Below are 23,708 nucleotides of genomic sequence, written 5' to 3'. Positions count from 1 at the left end.
CTGAGAATGACCAATGTCTTGGGAGAATTTTTGAAATTAAAATTAAAATAAACAGCTTCATATCTATATTTTCAAACAATGGCAAATCAATCTTGAATGTAAATTAAGCATTGTTATGTTCCGTTTAGTTACTGTTCATATCGGGCAATTTTAAAAAAAAAATCAATAGGAACTGATAATTCAATCTTGCGATAATAATATATAAACTTTGAGTTCACTAAAATCATTATTGTATTATGAATTACAATTCCGCGATCACATTTACATTTTTTCTAAAGTTTATGTACACAAGAGACACATCGCATAATCCATTGTTTCAATGAAGGTCGCATATTCGGAACATCTTTCGGTCTACTTGACGGAAAAGGTTGAGTTATGTTCCCATTGACTCCTTGGAAAGCCATTACTTGTACATGTGCAAACTGATTTTCCCCATAGTACGCGGTTTAACTTGTATATTCCCATATAAAAATTTAATCTCCTATTGTGGCCCCATCCTAACTCCGAAGGTCATGATTTGAACTAACTTCAATCTACACTACCTGGGAATGCTTGCATACTAATGAAAGGCGAAGGTAACGTACAGTGATCAATCTCATAGCTCCTATTGCTGATCACAACTCCTATACAAAACAGAGAGTTGGGCAAACACGTACCCCTGGATACACCAGAGGTGGGATCAGGTGTATGGGTGTATCAGGAATATGACTAATCATGACCCCGCTGTTACTAATGAAAGGCGAAGGTAACGTACAGTGATCAATCTCATAGCTCCTATTGCTGATCACAACTCCTATACAAAACAGAGAGTTGGGCAAACACGGACCCCTGGACACACCAGAGGTGGGATCAGGTGCCTAGGAGGAGTAAGCATCCCCTGTCGACTGGTCACACCCACCGTGAGCCCCATATCTTGATCAGGTAAACGGAGTTATCCGTAGTAAAAATCAGTGTGCCAAGAACGGCCTAACAATCGGCATGAAACACGTCAGACAGCATTTGACCCAATGATAGGTTGTATTGACGAACTTTGATCCTCTGTCACGATCTCATCCTACTACCGGCCACAATTTGCATAACTTTGAGAATCAACACTACCTGGGGATGCTGGTGTATTAATATGAGTAACCATGACCCTGTTTCTCTTTATAAGACGCCGGGCAAAACAATTCATATACAACGACACTCTGTCGGAGAAAATTATATGATTAATAATTTCCATTTTATAGTTCCTATACGTTAAGTACGTTTTGTAAAAATCAGATTTAAAGTAAAAGAACGCCTCTATATTCCTTATACACTTTTTTCCTTCAGTGCACATAAATTTGTTGTTTATATTTGTTCTGATATTGCAAAAGTATCCGAATTTGTAGTTACAAATGTCTTTAAGCCAGAGATATTATCTACAGGTAAATATTTTAAAATTCAAATTATGTTTGTCAACAAATGATTGATTGATTGATTTTATATTGTTTAACGTCCCACTCAAGAATTTTTCACTCAATGGAGGCGTCACCATTGCCGCTGAACGGCTGCAAATTAGGCCGATGCTCGGCGCTTACGGCATTTGCACAGGTAGGGATCTTTATCGTGCCACACCTGCTGTGACACGGGACCTCGGTTTTTGCAGTCTCATCCGAAGGACTGCCTAATTTAGTCGCCTCTTACGTCAAGTAAGGTGTACTATGGACCTATTCTAACCCGGATCCCCATGGCGATTGTAAATAAATGAACACGAAAACGCAAATGGTACATAATACGCCCATGAAAATGCTTATAGCGTGTTTTTCTTTAGCCATATTTTGTAGAACTTTGCTTCAGGTAGTATCAGCCATTATCAGGCTGTGACATATTTTTTTTGTATCGTATGAGTTCCTCATTGACAATATCTTCGTGGTCTTTGGTGATCAGGTCTTCAAACTGTCTGTTGGAATTCCCATGGGCACAAATTGTGCTCCTTTGTTAGCTGACGTGTTTCCATATTCACATGAAGCAGAATTTATTCAAAAACTTATACGCGACAAGAAGAATTGTCTTGCTGTGGCCTTCAATTCGACATTTAAATATATCGACGACGTTTTGTCTATCAACAAAAACTTTCATTCATATGTCGATTCGATATATCCCTGTGAGCTCGAAATAAAAGACACCACAGAGTCGTCCACTGCTGCTTCATACTTGGATATTTTATTGAAAGTAGGTATTAACGGCAAACTGCCAACTCAACTGTATGACGAACGGCATTATTTCAGTTTCTCCATCGTCAACTTCCCATATTTATGTAGCAATATCCCATTATCACCTGCATATGGTATTTATATCTCTCAATTGATTCGATATGCATGAGCTTGTTCTGCGTATAGTAAGTTTTTAATCGAGGTAAGCTACTGGCAAACAAGTTGATGGTACAGGGGTTTCAACAGTCTCGATTGAAGTCAGCATTTCGCAAATTCTATGGTCGTTATAACGATCTAGTTCGTCAATACAACCTATCATTGGGTCAAATGCTGTCTGACGTGTTTCATACCGATTGTTAGGCCGTTCTTGGCACACTGATTTTGAATAAGGATAACTCCGTTTACCTGATCAGGATATAGGTTTTGACTGGTCGACAGGGAATGCTTACTCCTAGGCACCTGATCCCACCTCTTGTGTATCCAGGGGTCCGTGTTTGCCCAACTATCTATTTTGTATTGCTTATAGGAGTTATGAGATTGATCACTGTTCGTTATCTTCACCTTTCATGAATGAAGGGTCTTAGCTTAAAACTGTGACAGGAGGTAGATAGACCAAAAAAGTGTTCTGTGTATATAATATTTCCCAAGTTCAACAACCTGTAAATATTTACAACAATAAAGAAATTAAAAAATTGTTGAGAATCAAATTCCTTGCACTATTCACATCAAAATTCATTGCTTCTAAACTGTGCGGTGAGTTAAAAGGACAAAATATGTCCTTATTTAATATATTTCCTCAAAACAGACTAAGTTCAACAACATGTAATTTTCTTTTAAAAAATGGAAAAAAAAAGAAAAATCCTTGCCACACGCCTATCTTCCACACCTATAAAAATTCTCTGTAAAACAAGATGGTCCTCACTTGAAAACTGTGGGGAAGGGGGGGGGGGGGGGAGTTCGCCGAACAAATTATGTACCCTTCAAATAACAATAAGTTTCAAATAAAGAGGCAAAACTACTGCATGGGAGGTAGAAATGGATAAAGATTCCCACAAGATCTAGAGTGGTTCACAAAGAATCTACATTGCAAGTTTTAGCTTGATAGCTGAAGAGAAATAAAATTAGAAACAGAAAACCCGGAACGGACGGGCGTACAGACATCGCTGTCCGTCTAAAGACGGGTGTACATGTAAAAAAAAAAATATCCACTAAAAGATTGATTATAAACCCCTTGTTTATCACGGTATCTTCCTCAGCATTCCATTATGACAGGTGCATTATATAATTAAGTATTTAAAGGGTTTTAATTTGCACCAAGACAGTTTCAACGAATCGTCAAATCAACAGGCAATCCTCTAATAGTGCATATTGCTTTGACTGGGGGTAAACATGTGATTGCCTGACACCCAAGCTGCTTGGTACTGGTCAGTGTAACCAAGAATATTACTTGGGAGCTACAAATGTAATTAGCTTTCATGACTAGGGATGGATTTAACCTAATTTTGTTCTATTTAAAATTCTTATTATTTACCAATACAACCTGTCATTGGGTTCGTTATATACTTATTATTTACCAATACAACCTGTCATTGGGTTCGTTATACACTGCTTTTGACTGCGGATTACTGTTTATCTCTTCAAGATATAGGGCTCACGGCGGCCGACAGGGGGTGCTTACTCCTCCTAGGCACCTGATCCCACCATTGGTATATCCAGTGGTCTGTGTTTACCGAACTCTTTATTTTGTATTCCTTATAGGAGTTACGAGATTGATCCCTGATCATTATCTTCACGTTTTTTTCCGCAACTATTGCAGGGGGCGCTGCAGTGCTGAAGAGCCTCGTTCACGATATAAGTGTGGAATATGCAACCCTTCTTGTGACGGCAGTTATCGGGACGTATACATTCATAGGTGGTCTAGGGGCCACGTTTTACGTCTCTTACTTCAACACTGGAATTATATATGTCCTTATGATGGTCTTCGTCATGAACATATTCAACAACGACAGAAGTACAGGCTCACTGGGTTTGAATTCATTTTCTTTGTTCATATTTTACCCACTCATAGCATACATGCATATATATATATTTATATATATATATATATATATAAAGCACAGAAAATTTCACTTTATTTGGATACTCACTTCCACCCCTACCCGGGGTTGAACTCACGACCTACGGAACCAAATCTCCTAGCAGCATGTAATCAGCGCGCTAGACCGCTCGACCATCTAGGCAAGTAAAAAAAAACTTGCTTTTCAATGACGCTGGAATTCTCGTCATGCTGTCACACGCTACACGGTCATTGAGAATGGAAATGGGATACAGTTATTTAACGTATATTTTAAGAGGATCATACATGATACACATTGCATTATTATCGGTATTTAGATAACCTTTTAGGTAGTATCGCGGGTCACTACCGGGTATATTTAGATAATCTTTTTAGTGGTATCGCTGGTCACTACCGGGTATTTCGAATCACCGGGTAAACGGGTAAAAAAACCCACATCTGAACGTTGAATTAGGAAGGTAATATCATTTATCGCTAAAAATAAAGAATTGCTTTACTTGGCATGTGTTCCTTGTATATCCTAAACTCTCTGTACGCTGCAGAAACACATAGTCAGATCATGCAGAAAATCATGTTCATGTTTGTATAAAGATGGGTCAATAGCATATCTATAAGACTGTAGGGTGTTGCAGATGTAGTCATAACATTTTATACTTCGAAGTATTAACTAAAACAATCAAGAATCTTTGAAGCTTGTAATATAACCGTCCTATCGATATCTAATATGTCATGCTTCATCCATCAACACTACCACATCGATGAAACTGTCATGCTGCATTTCCCACACAATTTTGCTGAAGGATAGCGAGTTATTATTTTGATTTTATTGATATGTTCACTTATTTTTAACTACAGACTACTCCGTTTACCTGATCAAGATATAGGGCTCAAAGCGGGTGTGACCGGTCGACATGGGCCTAGGCACCTGGCCTCACCTCCACGTCTGGTATATCCAGGGGCCCGTGTTTGTCTAACTCTCCATTTCGTATTCATTATAGGAGTTATGAGATTGATCACTGTTCGTTATAATCGTCTTTCGTGTACCTTGCTGGTACCGATTGTTGGTTCTTACATGTGTAAATGCACTGCGTGAAAGTAAAATCGCGGGCGATTTGGAATACCCTAAATGATTGTAATCCTAAGCTATTCTTGTGAAGATACTTTATTAATATGGTCTAATATTTATACCTGTTTAGGTACAATTGAAAAGATCTTCGACTTAGTGTCTTGTAGCAAAGGACCTGACGATAATTTAGAAAACAGCTTTCTTACTATACAGTCAAAGCAAGGATTGATGTTTGGAATAATCAATATCGTAGGTATGTGGGTATTGATTTGTTTTCATTATTATCTGATTGACAATTAAAAAATCGTTTCGTTTCTCTACTTTGAGTTCAGAATGTCAGAATTTATTTACCTCTTACTGATTCCTAATTTATAATATGACGTAACAAAGTCCATGTTTACACTTTCTTTAAACGGTCCTTAAAATTGTCAACCATTCGTAATAAAGAGCATGGACCGATAGGAATAACATAACGGCTTCATTGGGTCGTGCTTGTAGCATGTGGTCCAGACTTCTAGCAGTTAAACACATTCTCTCTACAGCTGGATGTTGCAGAATTCTGGTAACTGAATTCTTTACCTTCTTCTTTCGTTTCAGGAAATTTTGGCACTGTTTTCGTAGACCAAGCCTATTGGCAGAGTAGTGTTGCCGCCAAACCGAAGCAGGGTGTGACTGGATTTTTACTAGGTGGTGTTTGTTGGTTTGCCATTCCATTTGGTCTCGCTACAACTACGTCATTGGCGTACATAGCACTTAGTGCTCACCAGAATCAAGCTCTCCTAAGTGATGCGGACATTGATGCAGGTATTTGACACACACTGAGTAGTCAATTTCTAAGACTTAAAGTAATTCACAAGAAAACCCAGTGGATTTTCACCACTGCGTAAATTTATAATTACATGTGTATAATTTGCGCCGTTTAAAAAGGAAATACTTTTCTTCCAAAGTGTCATTCTGAAACACAACCCTTCGCGCCGGTAAGTGAGAAAGTTTCCGGTAAGTGAGAACGTTTCCCAGTTTACTTTCGGAAGGTCGGTGGTCTCTTACCGGGTACATTGTATCTGGGTTATCTCTTCCACCAATAAAAACTGGGCGCCACCATATAACTGAAAAATTGTTGAGTGTGGCGAAAAACATCAATCAATCTTACAGAAAACCTAGTGACTATTTGTTACCTTATGTGCGACTATTTGTGAGCTGATAATATCGACGCTTGGCAAGTCTTGGACCTAAAAACGAGATAATTCATATCATATAACTTTAAAATCAACAAAGGTCCTAAAATCATTTTTGATAAAGATTCTTCATGCGTTACGGCATTGCTGAAGCTTAGGAAATGTCTACAAGTTACTATATACAATGAGTGACAGTGAAAACAATAGAGACATTCATACGTCATAAATACTGCTCAAGTGCTCTTTCATTGCTGACGTTCAGTATCACCGGTACTACATACCATTGTAAACTTCACATAGGACATTTAACATCTTAAAGTTACGGGCGGAGTTCAAGGAAACTCTACTGTCGTGTGACTTCGCATTATTATGGGTTCAAAGTAGAAACTGTTTTAATTTCCACTGAACATAGTTTAATCAATAACCAAAGAAATGTGTATGTTGCCACTTTTAAAAAGATGTCAGACATACATAAACGGTCTCAAAGGGATTCGGGTTAGAATAGGTCCTTAGTACCCTTTGGTTGTCGCAAGATACTATTAAATGGGGCGGTTCTTCGGATGAGACCGCAAAAACAGAGAGCCCGTGCCACAGCAGGTGTGGTACGATAAAGATCGCTCCCTGCTAAATGGCCATAAGCGTCGAGAATAGGCCTAAATTTTGCATCTCTTCACCGTAAATAGTGACGTCTCCATATGAGTGAAATATTCTCGAAAGCGACGTTAAACAATATACAACTGAGAAACTCCGGTGCTGCCGCGTCAAACGAAAACTTCTACAGTAAAAAACCCACATACATACAAGTTAGAACATCGGACTCCAGTACGACTTCTAGCTTCCGGGTGTAGACAGCTCAAAAAGTAAATTTCACTAAAGACAATTATCAGAAATATTAGTGAGATGATTAGTGCTGGTTGAATACAGAAACAACGAGACGGGACGCACCATAACGAGAAATGACGAGACGGGACGCACCATAACGAGAAATGCTCCCCAATTGTAACCAGTGGACGTCACCCGGATTTTATAATCATTAATGATTATGAAGAGGCGCTGTTATGATGCGTATTTGTTAAACTAGGATATTAATCATTCTGTATAATGCAAAATAAAGAATACCCAACGAGCCAATCCGATTTTCTATGGAAAAGTTCTACTCTTCGCGTCAATGATTCCCACACGCTTAATTTATTTAGCTAGGATATTAACCATTCAATACAATCCAAGAGACAGGAAACACAGAGAGCAGCGGAAATGCCATTGATATAAGTGAAAAGTCCATGGCTATTTCATTATTTTGTTTTTGTGTCTGTATTTGTGCTGATAGTAGAATTTTGTATGCAATGGTTTCCACCTGAACAGTTGCACTATCGCCATCTAAATGGTTTAATCTCATTATGGTCACCCCATTATCCGGTGTCATGGTGTAAAAAAAAAAAACTTGAGACGATTTTTAGTTATAAGTATCAATAGCCCACACGGACTACCAATTCTATAATAATTTTCCTGTTTTGCATCTCTAAGCTATAGCTAATAACCTGTTTTCAGCAGCAGTTTAAAACAAAATGCGTTAATGACCCCAAAAGTGCCCATACTGATGAAAAACTGAATATAATATATATCGTATTACTCTATATCGCATGGGCTAAGCCCCTTTTGGGTCCGAACTCTGTGATACTCTATATTTAGAGTATCACAGAGTTCGGGCCCTAAATGGGCTTATCTTCTGTGCTCTACATGTATATGACTAGTTTTGACCCGTCCTTGAGTCAGAATCCTGGAGTTGCAAAATTCACCCCTTTATGCTTTTCCTAAATTTACATTTAGTTTTTATATAGTATCAGCAGCATAAAAGAAGTCTTTCAAACAGTAAAGACATTTAATCACTGGCCATTCTGGTCACCACCCTTGTATCCTCCGAAATTGGTTGCGTAGGGTATAAAAGTGTTATTCAAATGTATTACATATAAAAACTACATGTAAAGTTTGGTCCCTCCCTGAGTCAGAACCTCTACACCGGGGATCATGAAATTCACAATTTTGGTTGAGGTCCACCTGCTCTACATGTTTATGCAGTTAGTTTTTCTTACAGATGTGCAGTTGTAGAGAAGAACATTTCTGAAAATCGGTCAATGTTTGGAAAGTTTTGTCCGTCTCTAATGCCCCTGGGGTAGAGGAGTCCTGAAATCTATATTCCCCTTGTACCATAAAATTTTATGAATTTTGTATAACTCGTAATATTTGATTTACATTACGAAAACAGGTTAAATACAAATTCTTGAAAAAAAATCTTGATTGGGTCTTTAGAAAATTTGCATTACTCGGGATTGAGATTCCGCAGATGAAGATCTTAAAGCTGTATGGTCCGAATTACAATATTTTTTTCCATCTCACAAAATATCATACATTATTTCACCTGTTTTAACCAAAATTATTTGATATTAAGGTCGATCGATCCTCATGTGACTTATCAATAATAATGGTTAAAAGTGCAAGAACTGTATTAATTTCCATTCAATATAGTTGAATTTAAACAATAACCATAGAAAATGTGTATGTTGCCACATTTTTTAAAATGTCAGACATAAAAAAAAACAAAAACGGAAGTATATGTTAACATCAGAAAATCACACATTTTCGTTGTACAGAATAATTAAAATAGATAAAATCTTATTGAAATGACAAATTTTAAATGTCAACAGTTTAAGAAAACTGTTCATTCATAAATATGTATAAATTAATTGTGGATATTAAGGAAATCATGCATGATAGACATGCAGTAAACGAAATACCAGCATAGGAGTTATTGCCCTTGACAACATGTTTTTAATTATAAAGAAATGATTATCTATAGAAAATATACACTTTTTCAATATCAATAATTTACCAATTTTTTTTATTTTATGTAGTAAATAAAATTCCTCTGAAGATATATTTCTTTCATGCGCAAAGTTTAATTTGATAAAGATTTTTGCAAAAAGCTATGACATCACACGAGGATCGATTAACCTTAAATCGATGTTTACAAATAACCGCGTCACTCTGCCATTTCAAGTGACAGTCACGTGACCAGTTCAAACTTTCATTAGATCATCGGTGGTCTTATCTGTGTAAAGCTGTGCATTTTGTTACAACAGTACGGTGCCATAAGTTTAATAGAAATAAAAATATCAAATATCTCTTAGTAATTCGTTGTTTTACGCTCTTTCAGCCTTAAAACGAGACAGTTGCATACATCATGTTGGGATTCCCCTGAAGCACGTGGGTCTATTTATAGACATCCACATGTAACACCGTATAATTTATGGGATGATTTATAGATGTACCACACTATATTTACTTTCTAAATAATATTCTCACTGTTTTCTTTTACATGCAGATGTTTTCAAGCATGTAATTAAGGGAAAGTTAATAACTTTATAAAGTAATTAATCTGCTTTAAAGTAATTATGTACAAAAATAATACATGAACATCGGGTCATACAGCTTTAAGTAGCGGCTGCATGTTTTCCAGATATTCATAAAGGATGGAGGGGTCAAGGGTTAAAATAACTTGTAACTTTGTTTTGGCAGTACCTGCAGCATTAGAAGTCAATTTGAAAGTATTTGGTATACACAAAAATAGTAATACAATCTACAACGCCCGCCAACGTTTTTATCAATATTTCTTTTACATAGGTCTTGTCCCAGCAGTTGTAGCACAGAAATTGTTGGGGCGTACAGGAGAATTCCTCATTACAATCATGATATTGATGGCTGTGACATCGACAGGATCCTCAGAAGTCATGGCCGTGTCCTCCATTTTGGTTTACGATGTTTACCAAATTTACTTAAAGGTAAATACAACTGAAATGAAAAATCTGTATATTTAATTTTGAACTTGATAAATGTAATGTTGAAAAGGTGAAGAGAACGAACAGTGGTCAATCTCACCAATTCTATAGAGAATATATACAAAATTAAGAGTAGGGCAAACACAGACCCCTGGATATGCCAGTTGGGGTCAAGTGATTTGGAGGAGTAAGCATCCTCTGTTGACCGGCCACAACAGCAGTGAACCCAATATCTTTATCAGGTAAACGGAGTATGTAAAGAACTGCAAAAAAAACCAAAAAAACAAACAAACAAAAAACAAACAAAAACAAACAAACAAAAAAAAAAACAAAAAAACCCTGGTATGAACACCTCAGACAGCACATTCTACCTAACAGCAGATTGTATTTTCAAAGAAGATCCGATTCATTTTAATGACCACACAATTTGCGAAAAGCTAAATTTACTGAACATTTCTCAGGAGGGTGTCGATTTAAAAATAGATCATACGTAGAACAAGCTCTAGAGTATCGTTAAGGGACATAAACACCATTGCAGGTGAGCATGCAATATTGCTACAAAAGTATGAGAGGATGATGATGTAGAAGCTGCAATCATCCCGTTTATCATGGTTATGTTGTTAGTTTGCCGTTAATATCTATGTTCAATAACATATCTAAATATGAAGCAGATATGGAAGACTGGTATAATTTATTTCGAGTTCTCTGGTATATATCGAATCGAGATACGAATGAAAATGAGTATTATTATTAAATACGTCGTCAATACAACCTATCATTCAGTCAAATGCTGTCTGACGTGTTTCATACCGATTGTTAAGCCGTTCTTGGCACACTGATTTTGACTACGGATAACTCCGTTGACCTGATCAGGATATAGGTCTCACGGCGGGTGTGACCGGCCGACAGGGGATGCTTATTCCTCCTAGGCACCTGATCCCACCTCTGGTGTATCCAGGGGTCCGTGTTTGCCCAACTCCCTATTTTGTATTCCTTATAGGAGTTATGAGATTGATCACTGTTCGTTATCTTCATCTTTCATACATGTAAGTGTTGAGTTGAAGGTCACAGCAAGATATCTTTGCATCTTTTTAATATCATCTTCAGAGTTCTTGTGCGTAGAATTTGAGTGTTGTTTATCAAAGTAATGTTTGGATGACTGATCACAAGATGTGCATTTTTCCGTGTTTTGTTTTTATTGAAGAAGCAGCTGTCTATGATGTTAAAAAACCTTGATAAATGGTCTTGTAAAGTGTTGAAAATTCCTACGTTTTCGAGCTGTTTGGAAGTTTTAGACTTTAAAATTTACTAAAAGTTCTTTAGGATTTTTTTTTAAAGAATCCATTTGATTTACACCACTTCTCATTGGAGCGAGTGTTCGATATCGTGGCAATGCTTATGATTACTCGGGACCTCGATTGTTTTACATCATCTGAAATATTGATGGGTTGTGGTAGCTCAGTGTTAGAGCGTTCGCGTCATTAACTGGAGGTCGTGAGTTGGAGCCCCGCTCGTGCCATGGCCGCGTCAAACCTAAGACGTAATCATAAGTAGTGATTGCTCCTTCGCTAAACCGTCAGCATTTAGAAGTGAGAATCATGGATCTTTCGGATAAGACCTTAAAACGGAGGTTCCGTGTCGCAGCAAGCATTGGCACGTTAAAGAAAAAGTGAAGATAACGAACAGTGATCAATCGCACAATTACAAAATTAAGAGTAGGACAAACACGGACCCCTTGACAAACCAGAGGTGGGATCAGGTACCAAAGAGGAGTACACACACTCTGTCGATAGCTCACACCCGCCGTGACTCATTGATCTTGATCGGGTAAACGAGTAATCCGAAGTGAAAATCAACGAGTAAAGAACGACCTCCATTGATTAGATCGTTATACCGACCGTGGAAATTGCGAAATATTGATGTTAAAGGAGACTGTTGAAATCCCTGTAAAGTCAACTTATTTATCAATAGCCTGCCTCGATTTTAAAACTGATTGTACGCAGAACAAACTCATTTGACGATAAGGTCTGTGAACCTCTTGTTAAATGTTCACATTGTAGTGGCTATATATGACATGCAAAAGATTGCATGTACATAAGAATTTTTTTTGGTACAGTACAAGTACCCAATGGGTACATAGTAGTCTGCTAATTCATTTTTATTTCATGCCCATTAGTATTTCAAACTTAAAATTGAAAGAAATAAGAGTGTGCCAAAAAATGGATCATGTTTGATAGTCCCGTCACGAAGTGTGAGGTGTTTGGTTGGTTTGCCAGTTGTTTTATGTCCCCGACGAGAACTGGAGACGTCACCAGCTGTAGGTGAAGAGGTATACCACAAGTTTCAGAGCGATAAAATGTAAATAGAAACAGAAAATACCCAAACGAACGGACGGAAGGCCGCGCGGACTTCGCTGTTCCATGCATGATTTGACGGGCGTATAAAATGCATCATTTTATAACAATTCCTTATATCACTGAACATCTATCATAATTACTTCCGATCACGAAGCGTCTTCAGCTCGAAAGAAAAATGCACCATTTAACATACAGCATCTCTATGAAACATCAAAGGTGATACTAGTACTCAGGCGACCTTTAAAGTCCAAGTACTCCTTTGTTTTATGTCCCATTCAAGAAGTTTTGACTCGTAAAGACGTCAACAGCTTTAGGTGAGGTGTTACCTTGGATGTAAATAAATCCGCACTAAACCCACATAAATACTACACTGTAGTTAAAAGTGATATCAATCAAGTATATCTGTCACCAACAAATTTCTGTAACCGAAATTCGATTATTTACACTGTCAGTAACTGGGTCCAGGAAAGTCTGACCGATGTGATGTATACGTCGAAATGATGAACTTCAGCAATATTGCGTAATGCTAAATAATGGCATTAAGGTGCAGTAAATGGAAGGCTGGAACATCGAGATTAAAATGCTGATATAAATGTAACAAATTGCTTGTCCTTTATTGTTATTTTAGCCCTACAGACTGGTCACTGATGCCAATAGCTGCATATTGTGCGGACGTAGTCGGGGACGCTTAGCCAACCCACGTGATAAATGTAAATGTGAAAGTATGACGTTCTGCACCGCCTGTTCAGAAGACGATAAGTATGTTTTATATTAGAATATCTAACACGTTTATCTTGGTTGATTTTTCTTCCTTTCTGACCTTTTGTTTCATTCTTCTCGGTTTGGATGTTTAGTGCATCCTGGATAATTATTAATCGTCAGTGTTTTCGTGATGGAAACGTACATTTTAAATAACGCACTCAAGCAACGGTTTTCTTTGTTTTAGCCTATCTGAGTACTTGAGTTTTCTTTGTTTTAGCCTATCTGAGTACTTGAGTGCTTTTGACTAAAATGATAGAAGTTTATATGTCGTTTGCCAGTTTCAACTTCTTCCAAGAACAATTAAACTGGTTCAAACAGATCTGGGAATAAAGCTGCCTTGGGTAAAAAGACAACGCCCCTTTCAAGGAGATAGTGCGAAATGTGTCGCGATGCTGAAAAATTCCAAACCAGAAAGTAAAAAATTGGACCTCTTTTCAAAATAACTGAAAATAACAAACAGTGATCAATCTCATAACTTATGACGAATAGAAAACCAAAATTTGGCGAAACACGGACCCCTGAACACACCCGGGGTGGGACCAGGTGCCTAGGAAGGGTAAATATCTCCTGTTGACCGGTCACACCTGCCGTGAGTCATATATTTTGATAAACGTTAACCACTGGTGAAGGACGGGAGGCTGCAGCAGGATATCAATTATTGAGTTTTTACTAGAAGCATTTTATTCTACTCATTCCAATTTGTTGAATATCTTGATGATAATATATTGAAGCATTATGTTTGCTTAAAATAATAAGACAAAACAATTTGAATATTCTAAGAAAAAGAGAAGCCTTACAGTGATGATGCATATCATAAAAGGTGACGATAACGAACAGTGATCAATCCCTTAACTCCTATAATGTAAAACTTATACGGTACCAATTTTGATGCACCAGATGCGCATTTCGATAAATAATGTCTCTTCAGTGACGCTCAACCGAAATGTTTGAAATCCGAAATAACAATGAAGTTTTAGAGCTATTATAGCCAAAAACAGCGTGCCAAAATAGTGGAGTCAAATTCGTCTAAGGATAAGAGCTATGCATGAGGGAGATAATCCTTAATTTTGAAATGAATTTCTATATTTTATAACAGCAATTAAATATACATCTGTATTTTCAAGCTAGTAACGAAGTACTTAGCTACTGGGCTGTGGAGACCCTCGGGGACTAACAGTCCACCTGCAGAGGCCTCGACCCAGGGGTCATAATGTAAAACTTATACGGTACCAATTTTGATGCACCAGATGCGCATTTCGACAAATAATGTCTCTTCAGTGATGCTCAACCGAAATGTTTGAAATCCGATAAGAAATCCGTTTGAAATCTGATATAAGCAATACAAAATAGAGAGTCGGGCAAGGACCCTTGGATATACCAATGGTGAATTATGCTGTCGGACGTGTTTCATACCGATTCTTAGGCCGTTTTGGCACACCGATTTTGACTACAGATAACTCCGTTAACCTGATCAAGATATAGGGCTCACGGCGGGTGTGACCGGTCGACAGGGGATGCTTACACATCCTAGGCACCTGATCTCAAAGCACACATTTTCACAAATATAAATGTGTACCTTTTGATACACACGTCTCGCAACTAATTTGAAACACGAGAGCATGTTTTGCTAATGGTCTATTCTTAAATCTAGACAGGTTACTGACGTGAAGTTGATGTTGCTGGTGTTTCAACAGTCTAGTTAAAGGCGCAGATTTTATTAGGTCGAATGCTGTGTGGCGTGTCTCATACCAATTGATAGGTCGTTCTTAAGTTTACTTATTGATTTTGACTACGGATTATTCCGTTTATCTGATCAATATACGGGGCTCACGGTGGGTGTGACCGATCAACATGGGATACTTACTCCTAGACACCTGATACCGCCTCTGGTATTTCCGTGGGTCCGTATTTGCCATACTCTTAGTTTTGCATTTAATAGGATTTTATGATACTGATCAATGTTCGTTACCTTCACTTGTTTTATCTTTAAAATGTTATTTTTTTCTTAAACCATTGGACGCTCTCCGTAATGAATGCCTTTTGGGTAATCTTTTGACTGTGTACAATTAGAAACGATCAATTTATTGATTCAGTAAACTAAAGCATTACCATTTTATTAGAATGTTCACTTTCGTCATGTTCACTGGAGATTAATTAAACAGCCAAGATCACACAATGATGACGATATTTTTTCGTGTAATACACGACTACCATTATTGTTTATCCCCCATCCTTCCGCCTTTAATGGAGATATGTTTTATTAACAAAATTTACAACTACGACAGAGATTATATTTTGTCATAGCAGATAGCAGATGTAATTTTTCAAATAAAAATTAGGCCTTTAATACAAAAGTTAAACCGCCGTACTGGGGTGGTGCTTTGATCCGATATTTCCATTTGTAAGTAGGATTTTGTGCGTTTATAATCACCCTGCAGACGATCATCGCTTCAAAGTGTGTATAATGCAATAAATTGGTTTGAAACCTACAGTCAAACTGATATTGTTTTTCTGACGACTTTCGATAAAGAACTGTATTCTGCACACCAACTACATTTACACGCACGCCATTCTTTAGGGTGCTAGTTGGTTTTTAATGGTTAGTAATTGAACATCTTCAAGCGTATGACGTATCACATTTTGTATTTTAGAGAACGGGATTTGTGCAAAAAGGCCATCAAACCCAAATACCGGTGCAGCACACATGGTTTGTTTCGGGAGTATAGCGACTATCTGAGTCAGCTGAAGAATTGGTGTCTACTGTGGAGCATACTGGGAATCCTCCCCCTCACTATATTACTCAATCTGCTCGGAGTACGTATTTAGACCCGAATTAGTTATACGCGCGCGTAGCTCTCAGTGAAATCATGTCTGTCAAAACAAATCCCCGTTAGAGAGGGGGTGTAGGAACGGGACCGTTCGTATGCGTTTGTGTGTAAAAAACACTGAGCTTGTAGACACTCTACAGACAATTTTTATGTGGTAGCTTTGTTGTCATGAGAGGAAGAACCCAATTGATTTTGGGGTCAAAATCTTTAGAAGGAATTCCTTGAAAAAGCTTGTAGACAGGCTACCTTTTTTGCCCGATTGATTTCATACTTCACATTAGCTTTGTTATCAAGAGAGGAAGTGTCCTATTGATTTTGAGGTCAACATCACAACCGGATTCATAGAAAAAGCTTGCAGACACTCATTGTGTTTAGATTATCATTTACTTTTGGATTCAAACCACAACCTATTTTAGAGCGTAAATTTATCAGTTGATATTCTAAAGTTTTGCTTTGCAGTATCTTTAACGCCTAAGACTCAATATTATGTATACACTGTTTTCAATTCCTGTAAATAAATTTCAATGGATAAATGATTTGTTTCTTCCTCCCTTGTAGGTTTGGAAAATTTGGGATTTACATTACACATACAATTATTTTTAGATGGCTTTACTAAGGCTTTCATGACTACCTTGTTTCTTTTCTTTTTAGCTCACCTGAGCAAAAGGCTCAAGTGAGCTTTTCTGATCGAAATTTGTCCGTTGTCCGTCGTCGTTGTTGTCGTAAACTTTTCACATTTTCATCTTCTTCTCCAGAACCACTGAGCCAATTTCAAGCACACTTGGCACAAAGCATCCTTGAGTGAAAGGGATTCAAGATTTTTGAAATCAAGGGTCACGCCCCTATCCAAAGGGAGATAATAGCGAAATAGTAAAAATATATTGACTTTTAAAAATCTTCTCCAGAACTACTGGGCCGATTTTAATCAAACTTGGTACAAAGCATCCTTGGGTGAAGAGGATTCAAGTTTGTTCAAATGAAGAGCTACACCCCTTTCCAAGGGAGATAATAGTGAATATACATTAACAACTTTTAGAAATGTTCTTCTCCAAAACCACTGGGCCAATTTCAACCAAATTTGGCACAAAGCATTCTTGGATACGGAGATTCACGTTTATTCAAATGAAGGGTCATGACCCTTATAAAGGGAAGATAATTACAAAAATAGGGTGGGGCCATTCTTCTTTTCAAGAACCACTGGACCGGAAGAACTGAAATTAACTAGAAAGCCAGGAAAGTACAGATTTACATGAAAGCTTCCTGGCATAGTGCAGATTCAAGTTTGTTAAAATTATGGTCTCCGGGATAGAATGGGACCACAGTAGGGGATCAAAATGTTACATACAAATGTATATGGAAAATCTTTAAAAATATTCTTCTCAAGAACCATTGGGCCAAAGAATTTTACATTTACGTGAAAGCTTCCTGACAGTGCAGATTCAAGTTTGTAAAAATCATGGCCGCCATAGATAAGTTTGGATCACAATAGGGGTCAAAGTTTTACATGCAAATATAGAAAGAAAATCTTGAAATATGGGCAAGGTAACTCAGGTGAACGATGTGACCCTTGGGTCTCTTGTTGTTTTAGAGGAATTCAAATAAAGTTTTGAAGTTCCACGTCACTTGCATTTTGTTAAAGGACCTATTACACCCACGAGAATCTTTGAGAGACATTTGGGCGATTAATCTATGGTATCCTTACCAATAAAAAGGGTGTTCGTCGTGCGGTGAAAAATTGATTGATTGAATGATGTTTTCCGCCGCACTCAACAATTTTTCAGTTATATGGTTTCGCCCCACGTGAGCGGATCAAAGGATCCTATTTTAATCAGATTGGACTTCTCCTTTAGTTTGTACGGGTATTTTTGTGCAATAGAAAGTGCTGACGGACGGACAAAGTGATTACTTTTAGGATCTGAGCATTACCTTTCAATTCTATGAGCGTTAAACAATAATCTTGTATCTTTATTCGTTACATCAAGTGATTTTATATTATTCTCTTTACAGTTGAGTCTAGGATGGGTTTATCTTTTCATGGGAATTCTAATTGGTTCTGCTGTTATTCCAATTACCCTCTGTATGTGCTGGGAAAGACTGACCGGAAGTGGAATGGTCGCTGGCGCAGTCACAGGGACGACTTTGGCGTTAATCACTTGGTTATCCGTTGCTGCTACTAATAAAGGTGGCCTAAATTCGGAGAAATTTTTCGAAAATACGGGTAATGAATTAAATTTAGTTAATGAAGCATGTTTTTCTTTAAATATATTGTAGAAAAATGTAAAATAGAAAGAGGATGAAGTAAATGAATAGAGTACTTTTTGTCTAATTCACAAACACATTTCCCCTTAACACAGATACCAAATTACAGCATTTACACCCCCACCCCCTCAGCTAGGAAAAGTTATTTTGAAAATATAGCATTTTGAACTCCTGAGTCCCAATTTAGTTTGTACATCAGGACATTAATGAGTAGAAACTTGAATGCACATGCACAGTGCATAAATATACTTTTACACAAGGTTTTGAGATTGAAACATTCATTTACATATACTGAATCTAATACATAACGTCATTTTATGCGGTTACGTTTCATTTGTTCACTTGCATAGCGACGTCACCAGTTGTAGGTGAAGTTACTGAAAGGACCTCCGCATTTTAGCTGTAGGGTATGATCCATTTTCATCATCCCTCTTATCCTATTACACTTTTTAGTAAATATTAAACACTGGTTTATCTCCAGTAAATATAAAGGCTGTTCCCCCGGGATATTGGAGGATAAGGGTAGGACATTTTTCGACAATCATTTTTCCACCTTGTAAAAACGCTGTTAAATTATCGCACGTACGTATTCATGAGACATGTCATACATTATTTCACCTGTTTTAACCAGAATTATTTGATTTTAAATCTGTGTTTACAAACAAACTTCACTCGGCCATGCACGAATCAGGTGAGTCACGTGTCCAGTTCAGACTTACTTATCTGTGTAAAGCGGTGTATTGTGTTAGAACATTACCGTGATTAAGAGAAATAAAATTATCAAATACACGTACCTTTGAGTAATTCGTTGTTTTACGCTCTTTCAGTCTTAATTAAAGTTAGACAGTTGCGTCTTAGTTATACACTGTACATCATGTTGGACCCCCCCCCCCCCTTACGTGCCTGGGACTATATATATACGCCTAACATTACTTTTTAAATGTTATCTTTTACATGTAAATGTTTTCAAGTGAATGTTAATATTTTTGATACATGAACTTTAGATCACACAGCTTTAAGCGGATAACAGAGACTGAAGGGCTGAGAGAGAGAGAGAGAGAGAGAGAGAGAGAGAGAGAGAGAGAGAGAGAGAGAGAGTTGAAATGTGTATTCTTTGTGGATTGAAATCCAAATATAACACAGGTATGTAATAACATGAAGGTCAACCTTGATTGACGTCGATATAAACAAAGGCTTTAAAAACCGGTCATTCGATGAATATTATTATATAGAGATTTAACAAAAACAGACAAACCCAATTTTAAAACCTCTTAATGTTAACGAATTTTACAGTAAAATAAAATGCCAAACCTCTAAGTTAGGGTATCAATGAACATGCTAGGGCATTGCAAATTGAACTAGTTCTAATTGTAACGGGGACCGTTACATATGTTCCCCAAACCTCCCCCAATTAAAAAGTGATGTCCTTGTGAATCTATAGCAAAAAATCATTTTATTTTAGCCTTTAATTACATGTAGTACGTTCAATATGGTCATTTCAGTACCAAGAAATGAAAGAAAGCGTTGCACGTGCATACACGCGCACGCATGTATAGTTCCGAATTTTTGTTGATGTCGTTCAACAGGCATTTGTATCATATACCCACAGTATGATTTTCATAATGTTTCCACCAAATATAAGAAAGTTATAGCGATTTTAAAATCGTCCAATCAGGATTCAGCAGACGTGCATGCACGTGCTAAGCACTAATTCTAACCACAGCAATTTGTAAGGAGTACCACGACACATCTAAATCCCTCTTATCAATAGAATTTCATGAAAAACTAAAACATTATCGTCCTTTAAAAATTGAACATTTGAAAAACGTTGCACGCGCATGCGCGTGTGCATTTTTTGTTACACCAATATTTAGATACACATATTGTCTACGTATGCTGTGAATATCATCTCATTCCCTTCATAAATAAGATAGTTACAAACGTTTTAGTATTATCCAATCAAAATGAAGCGCACGTGCATGCGCGTGCAAATTGGTAATTTTGACCATGCAAATCAGTTAAGGGTCTCAATATCTACCTATGATATGAATATCAAGTCATTTCAATGAACAACAAAAAAGTTAGACTGATTCCAAAGTTAGTGTACAAATTTTGTAATGCGCGTGCTGACAAAATAACTATTATTTTTCATATGTACAAATAATATACTATCATCCTATTTAGGTTTTATATCGCTTCCTCCAATATTCTGATTTTCCATTTTTTGTACTAAAATTGCAATGCACGTGCGCGCGCGTGCATGCACGTGAAGACAAAATGACTATCACTATGCACATCTACAAACGCTATACTATCATCCTGGAAAGTTTCATATCGATCCCTTTTGTAGTTTCTGAGAACACTACCGGACAAAAAAGTACCGGAGAAAAAGAATAATAATAATAAGAAGAAGAAACAGAGTAAAAACAATATGTTCCCAAACTTTGTTTGGGGAACATAATTCAATGTTTTCCTAAATCACCGGGGGCCATATGTCACAGCTAAAGTGGGGAGGTCCTTTGGATCCATGTAAGGCGCTCGGGGCCGTACAAAGCAGTTATGGTTCTACGTCTATTGTAACTCGGCGTTTTGCGAAGGAAGGTGTAGGTCAAACGTCTCAGTCACTAGGATCGAAATATAGCAACCAGGGATCTCGTGATTGTGATATATAAAACCTATTTACTTTTAAAAGTCAGTCTAGTAACAAACTATTGGGAGTATATATTATTCATGTTACAACGTGTGAATTAATAGGTAAGGAAAACGCCATGTTGGCAGGAAACTTGGTTGGCATTTTGTCAAGTGGTATCATTACACCGATCGTCAGCATTTTGACGTCACAAGATGGATTTCAAGTCGCAGATAACGTCTGGGAAAACACCCGAGATATTGACAACCCCCTCAGCCCTTGGACGGAACGTTATGCTAAGTATGATATGCATTAGTAATATAACAGGTAGCTGCTAGACAATTGTAAAAGGACCGTCATTTACATCTCCAGATGTTGTCTGCTTCAATACATATCGAAAACTTGATCTATAAATTATGTTTTCATGAAAGTAACAATTAAGCAAACTGGTAGCGGTTCTTCCTACTTCTGACTAGCAGTGACTTCCGGTATCGCTATTCACAGGGTACTGAAGTTGAATGCGGCTCATCAATTGGACAACAGACCATCATATGAAGAAATGTATAATTCATTAAAGTCAGCCCGGCTATTGGCTAATGGAGCATCTACAATTCTCACAGTACTTCTGATCTTTGTGTGGCCCAGCCTTATGCTTCTAGAAGGTGTTTTTGACTTGGCAGCTTTCAAAAGATGGGTGAGTATCTCTGTTGCTATCTGCTGACAGTCACGTGACAGTTACTAAAACAGTGTTGTTTATAATAGTAAATGTAAACACCCAATCTAATTAAAATCAGACTTTTTAGATCCACGTCGTATACTCTGCGTAAGATTGATTGATATTTTCCGCCACACTCAACAATTTTTCAGTTATATGGTGGCGCCTAGTTTTTATTGGTGGACGAGAGAACCCAGATACAATGTAGCTGGGAAGAGACCACCGACCTTCCGAAAGTAAACTGGGAAACTTTCTCACTTACTGGCGCGAGCGGGGTTCGAACCCGCGTCGACAGAGGTGAGAGGCCGTGTGATTTTGAGCGCGATGCTCTAACCACTCGGCCACGGAGGCAGATCTGACATAACCCGACTTGGGGTAATGTTCATGTGAACTTTACGCTAGCCAATCAGCGCTTCGCCTATGAAATCGTCGGTGTTCACAATTCAAGGAAATTCGGTGAAAGGCTGCAACATTTAGGCATAAGCATTTCTCTGCTATCTTGCCACACCTGCTGTGACCTCGGTTATTACGACAAGCAAGGGGTACTGAGGACTTTTTTTTACCCGGATCCCCAAGAGAAGAAAATGAGACAATCATGAAAACATTTTTGATTGCAAAATAATTGTCTGTAGAATAAGTAAATTTGACAACCGATATTTCAATTCATTTTGTTATCTGTGCACATAAGATTAAGGAAAGAAAGATCATTCATGTGCCATTGAACTAAACTTGTAAATGAATCATAACTCTGAATTGATCAATATCTTAAAACATGTTCTTTTTTCCAGATATATATGGCAATGAGTTGGTCTATGTGTGCCACAATATTCATCATTATAGCTCCCATTATATACGAAGGAATCGATTTAAAGAACGCTATAAAGGAAATGAAAACTGTGTACCCTTCAAATGAGCGTACTTTGAATGGTTCGAAAGAAAATTGCAAAGGAAGACTTAGTACAGGTGAAAAAAACGGAAGACATAGTTCAGGGGAAAAAACAAAAAACATTAAAGTTGGCTCACCGATGAAAGATAATTTTGCAGACCCAATGTTTATAAATCAAAGTAGAGTGTCAGAGGAAGTATAGGAGCATGTCAGAGGAAGTAATGGGGCGTGTCAGAGGAAGTATAGCGGCGTGTCAGATGCACTATTGGGATCTTGAGGAGAGAAAATCAGGACACTGCATTATACAAGTAGAAAGTCTATACAGCCGTTCTAGTCCCGATCAAATTCTTTTTGTCTTCTATCTGCTGTTGTTATACATTCAGACTTCTCAAGAAGCAGATGACCACTTTCATCAAGATAAGGTACCCCAAGTGGGAACGCCGCATTCCAAGAGGAAATTATAACACAGAAAAAATAAAACAAAGTTAATTTTAAAAAGAATGTCAAAAAATCATAGAGTCATAAATGACAAAGCTTGTGTCTATACTAGGAAGGAACCAGAATGGAGGTTTAGAAGAATATGTAAAATGTAAATGTTCAAAGGGCACTACAAAATCAAATTCAGATGAAATTCCGTATACATTGGAAATAAAAGACTGCTACAACTGGTCAGCTCATATTCGTATCCCAAATTTCACATGCGTGAAAACTTTGCGGGGTTTATTTTCAGCAACAAGAAGGCATTATGATTTTTTGAAAGAACATACAAGCAGATATATCTACTATACTCTCAAATATTTGATCCGAAGATTTCAGTAGAAATCCACATCTTTGAGACTCTTTACCAATGGGAACAAAGCAGTCATACTGCTGTGGCATCCGACTTAGATGTGCGGTGTAAGCTATGGACCTTCTCTAAATACTGTTAAACGTATCTGTGACTA

The 23,708-nt window shown here is 37.5% G+C and overlaps 1 protein-coding gene across 1 annotated transcript in view; it reads left to right on the top strand.

Annotated features, from left to right (window-relative positions):
* Positions 1-23,708, top strand: part of LOC125672302 (uncharacterized) — a 66,981-nt gene extending 43,273 nt beyond the window's left edge. Inside the window, exons 4-13 of the mRNA XM_048908523.2 lie at positions 3,994-4,203; positions 5,451-5,573; positions 5,918-6,124; positions 10,174-10,331; positions 13,314-13,444; positions 16,099-16,261; positions 18,283-18,493; positions 21,289-21,463; positions 21,668-21,857; positions 22,667-23,708. Of these exons, the coding sequence (XP_048764480.2) occupies positions 3,994-4,203; positions 5,451-5,573; positions 5,918-6,124; positions 10,174-10,331; positions 13,314-13,444; positions 16,099-16,261; positions 18,283-18,493; positions 21,289-21,463; positions 21,668-21,857; positions 22,667-22,966 (1,868 nt within the window). The 3' untranslated portion in view covers positions 22,967-23,708. The remainder of the gene's footprint in view (positions 1-3,993; positions 4,204-5,450; positions 5,574-5,917; positions 6,125-10,173; positions 10,332-13,313; positions 13,445-16,098; positions 16,262-18,282; positions 18,494-21,288; positions 21,464-21,667; positions 21,858-22,666) is intronic.

Source organism: Ostrea edulis, chromosome 1 (assembly GCF_947568905.1).
Source record: "Ostrea edulis chromosome 1, xbOstEdul1.1, whole genome shotgun sequence".
Lineage (NCBI taxonomy): Eukaryota > Metazoa > Mollusca > Bivalvia > Ostreida > Ostreidae > Ostrea > Ostrea edulis.
This window is presented reverse-complemented; position numbering and strand designations above follow the sequence as displayed.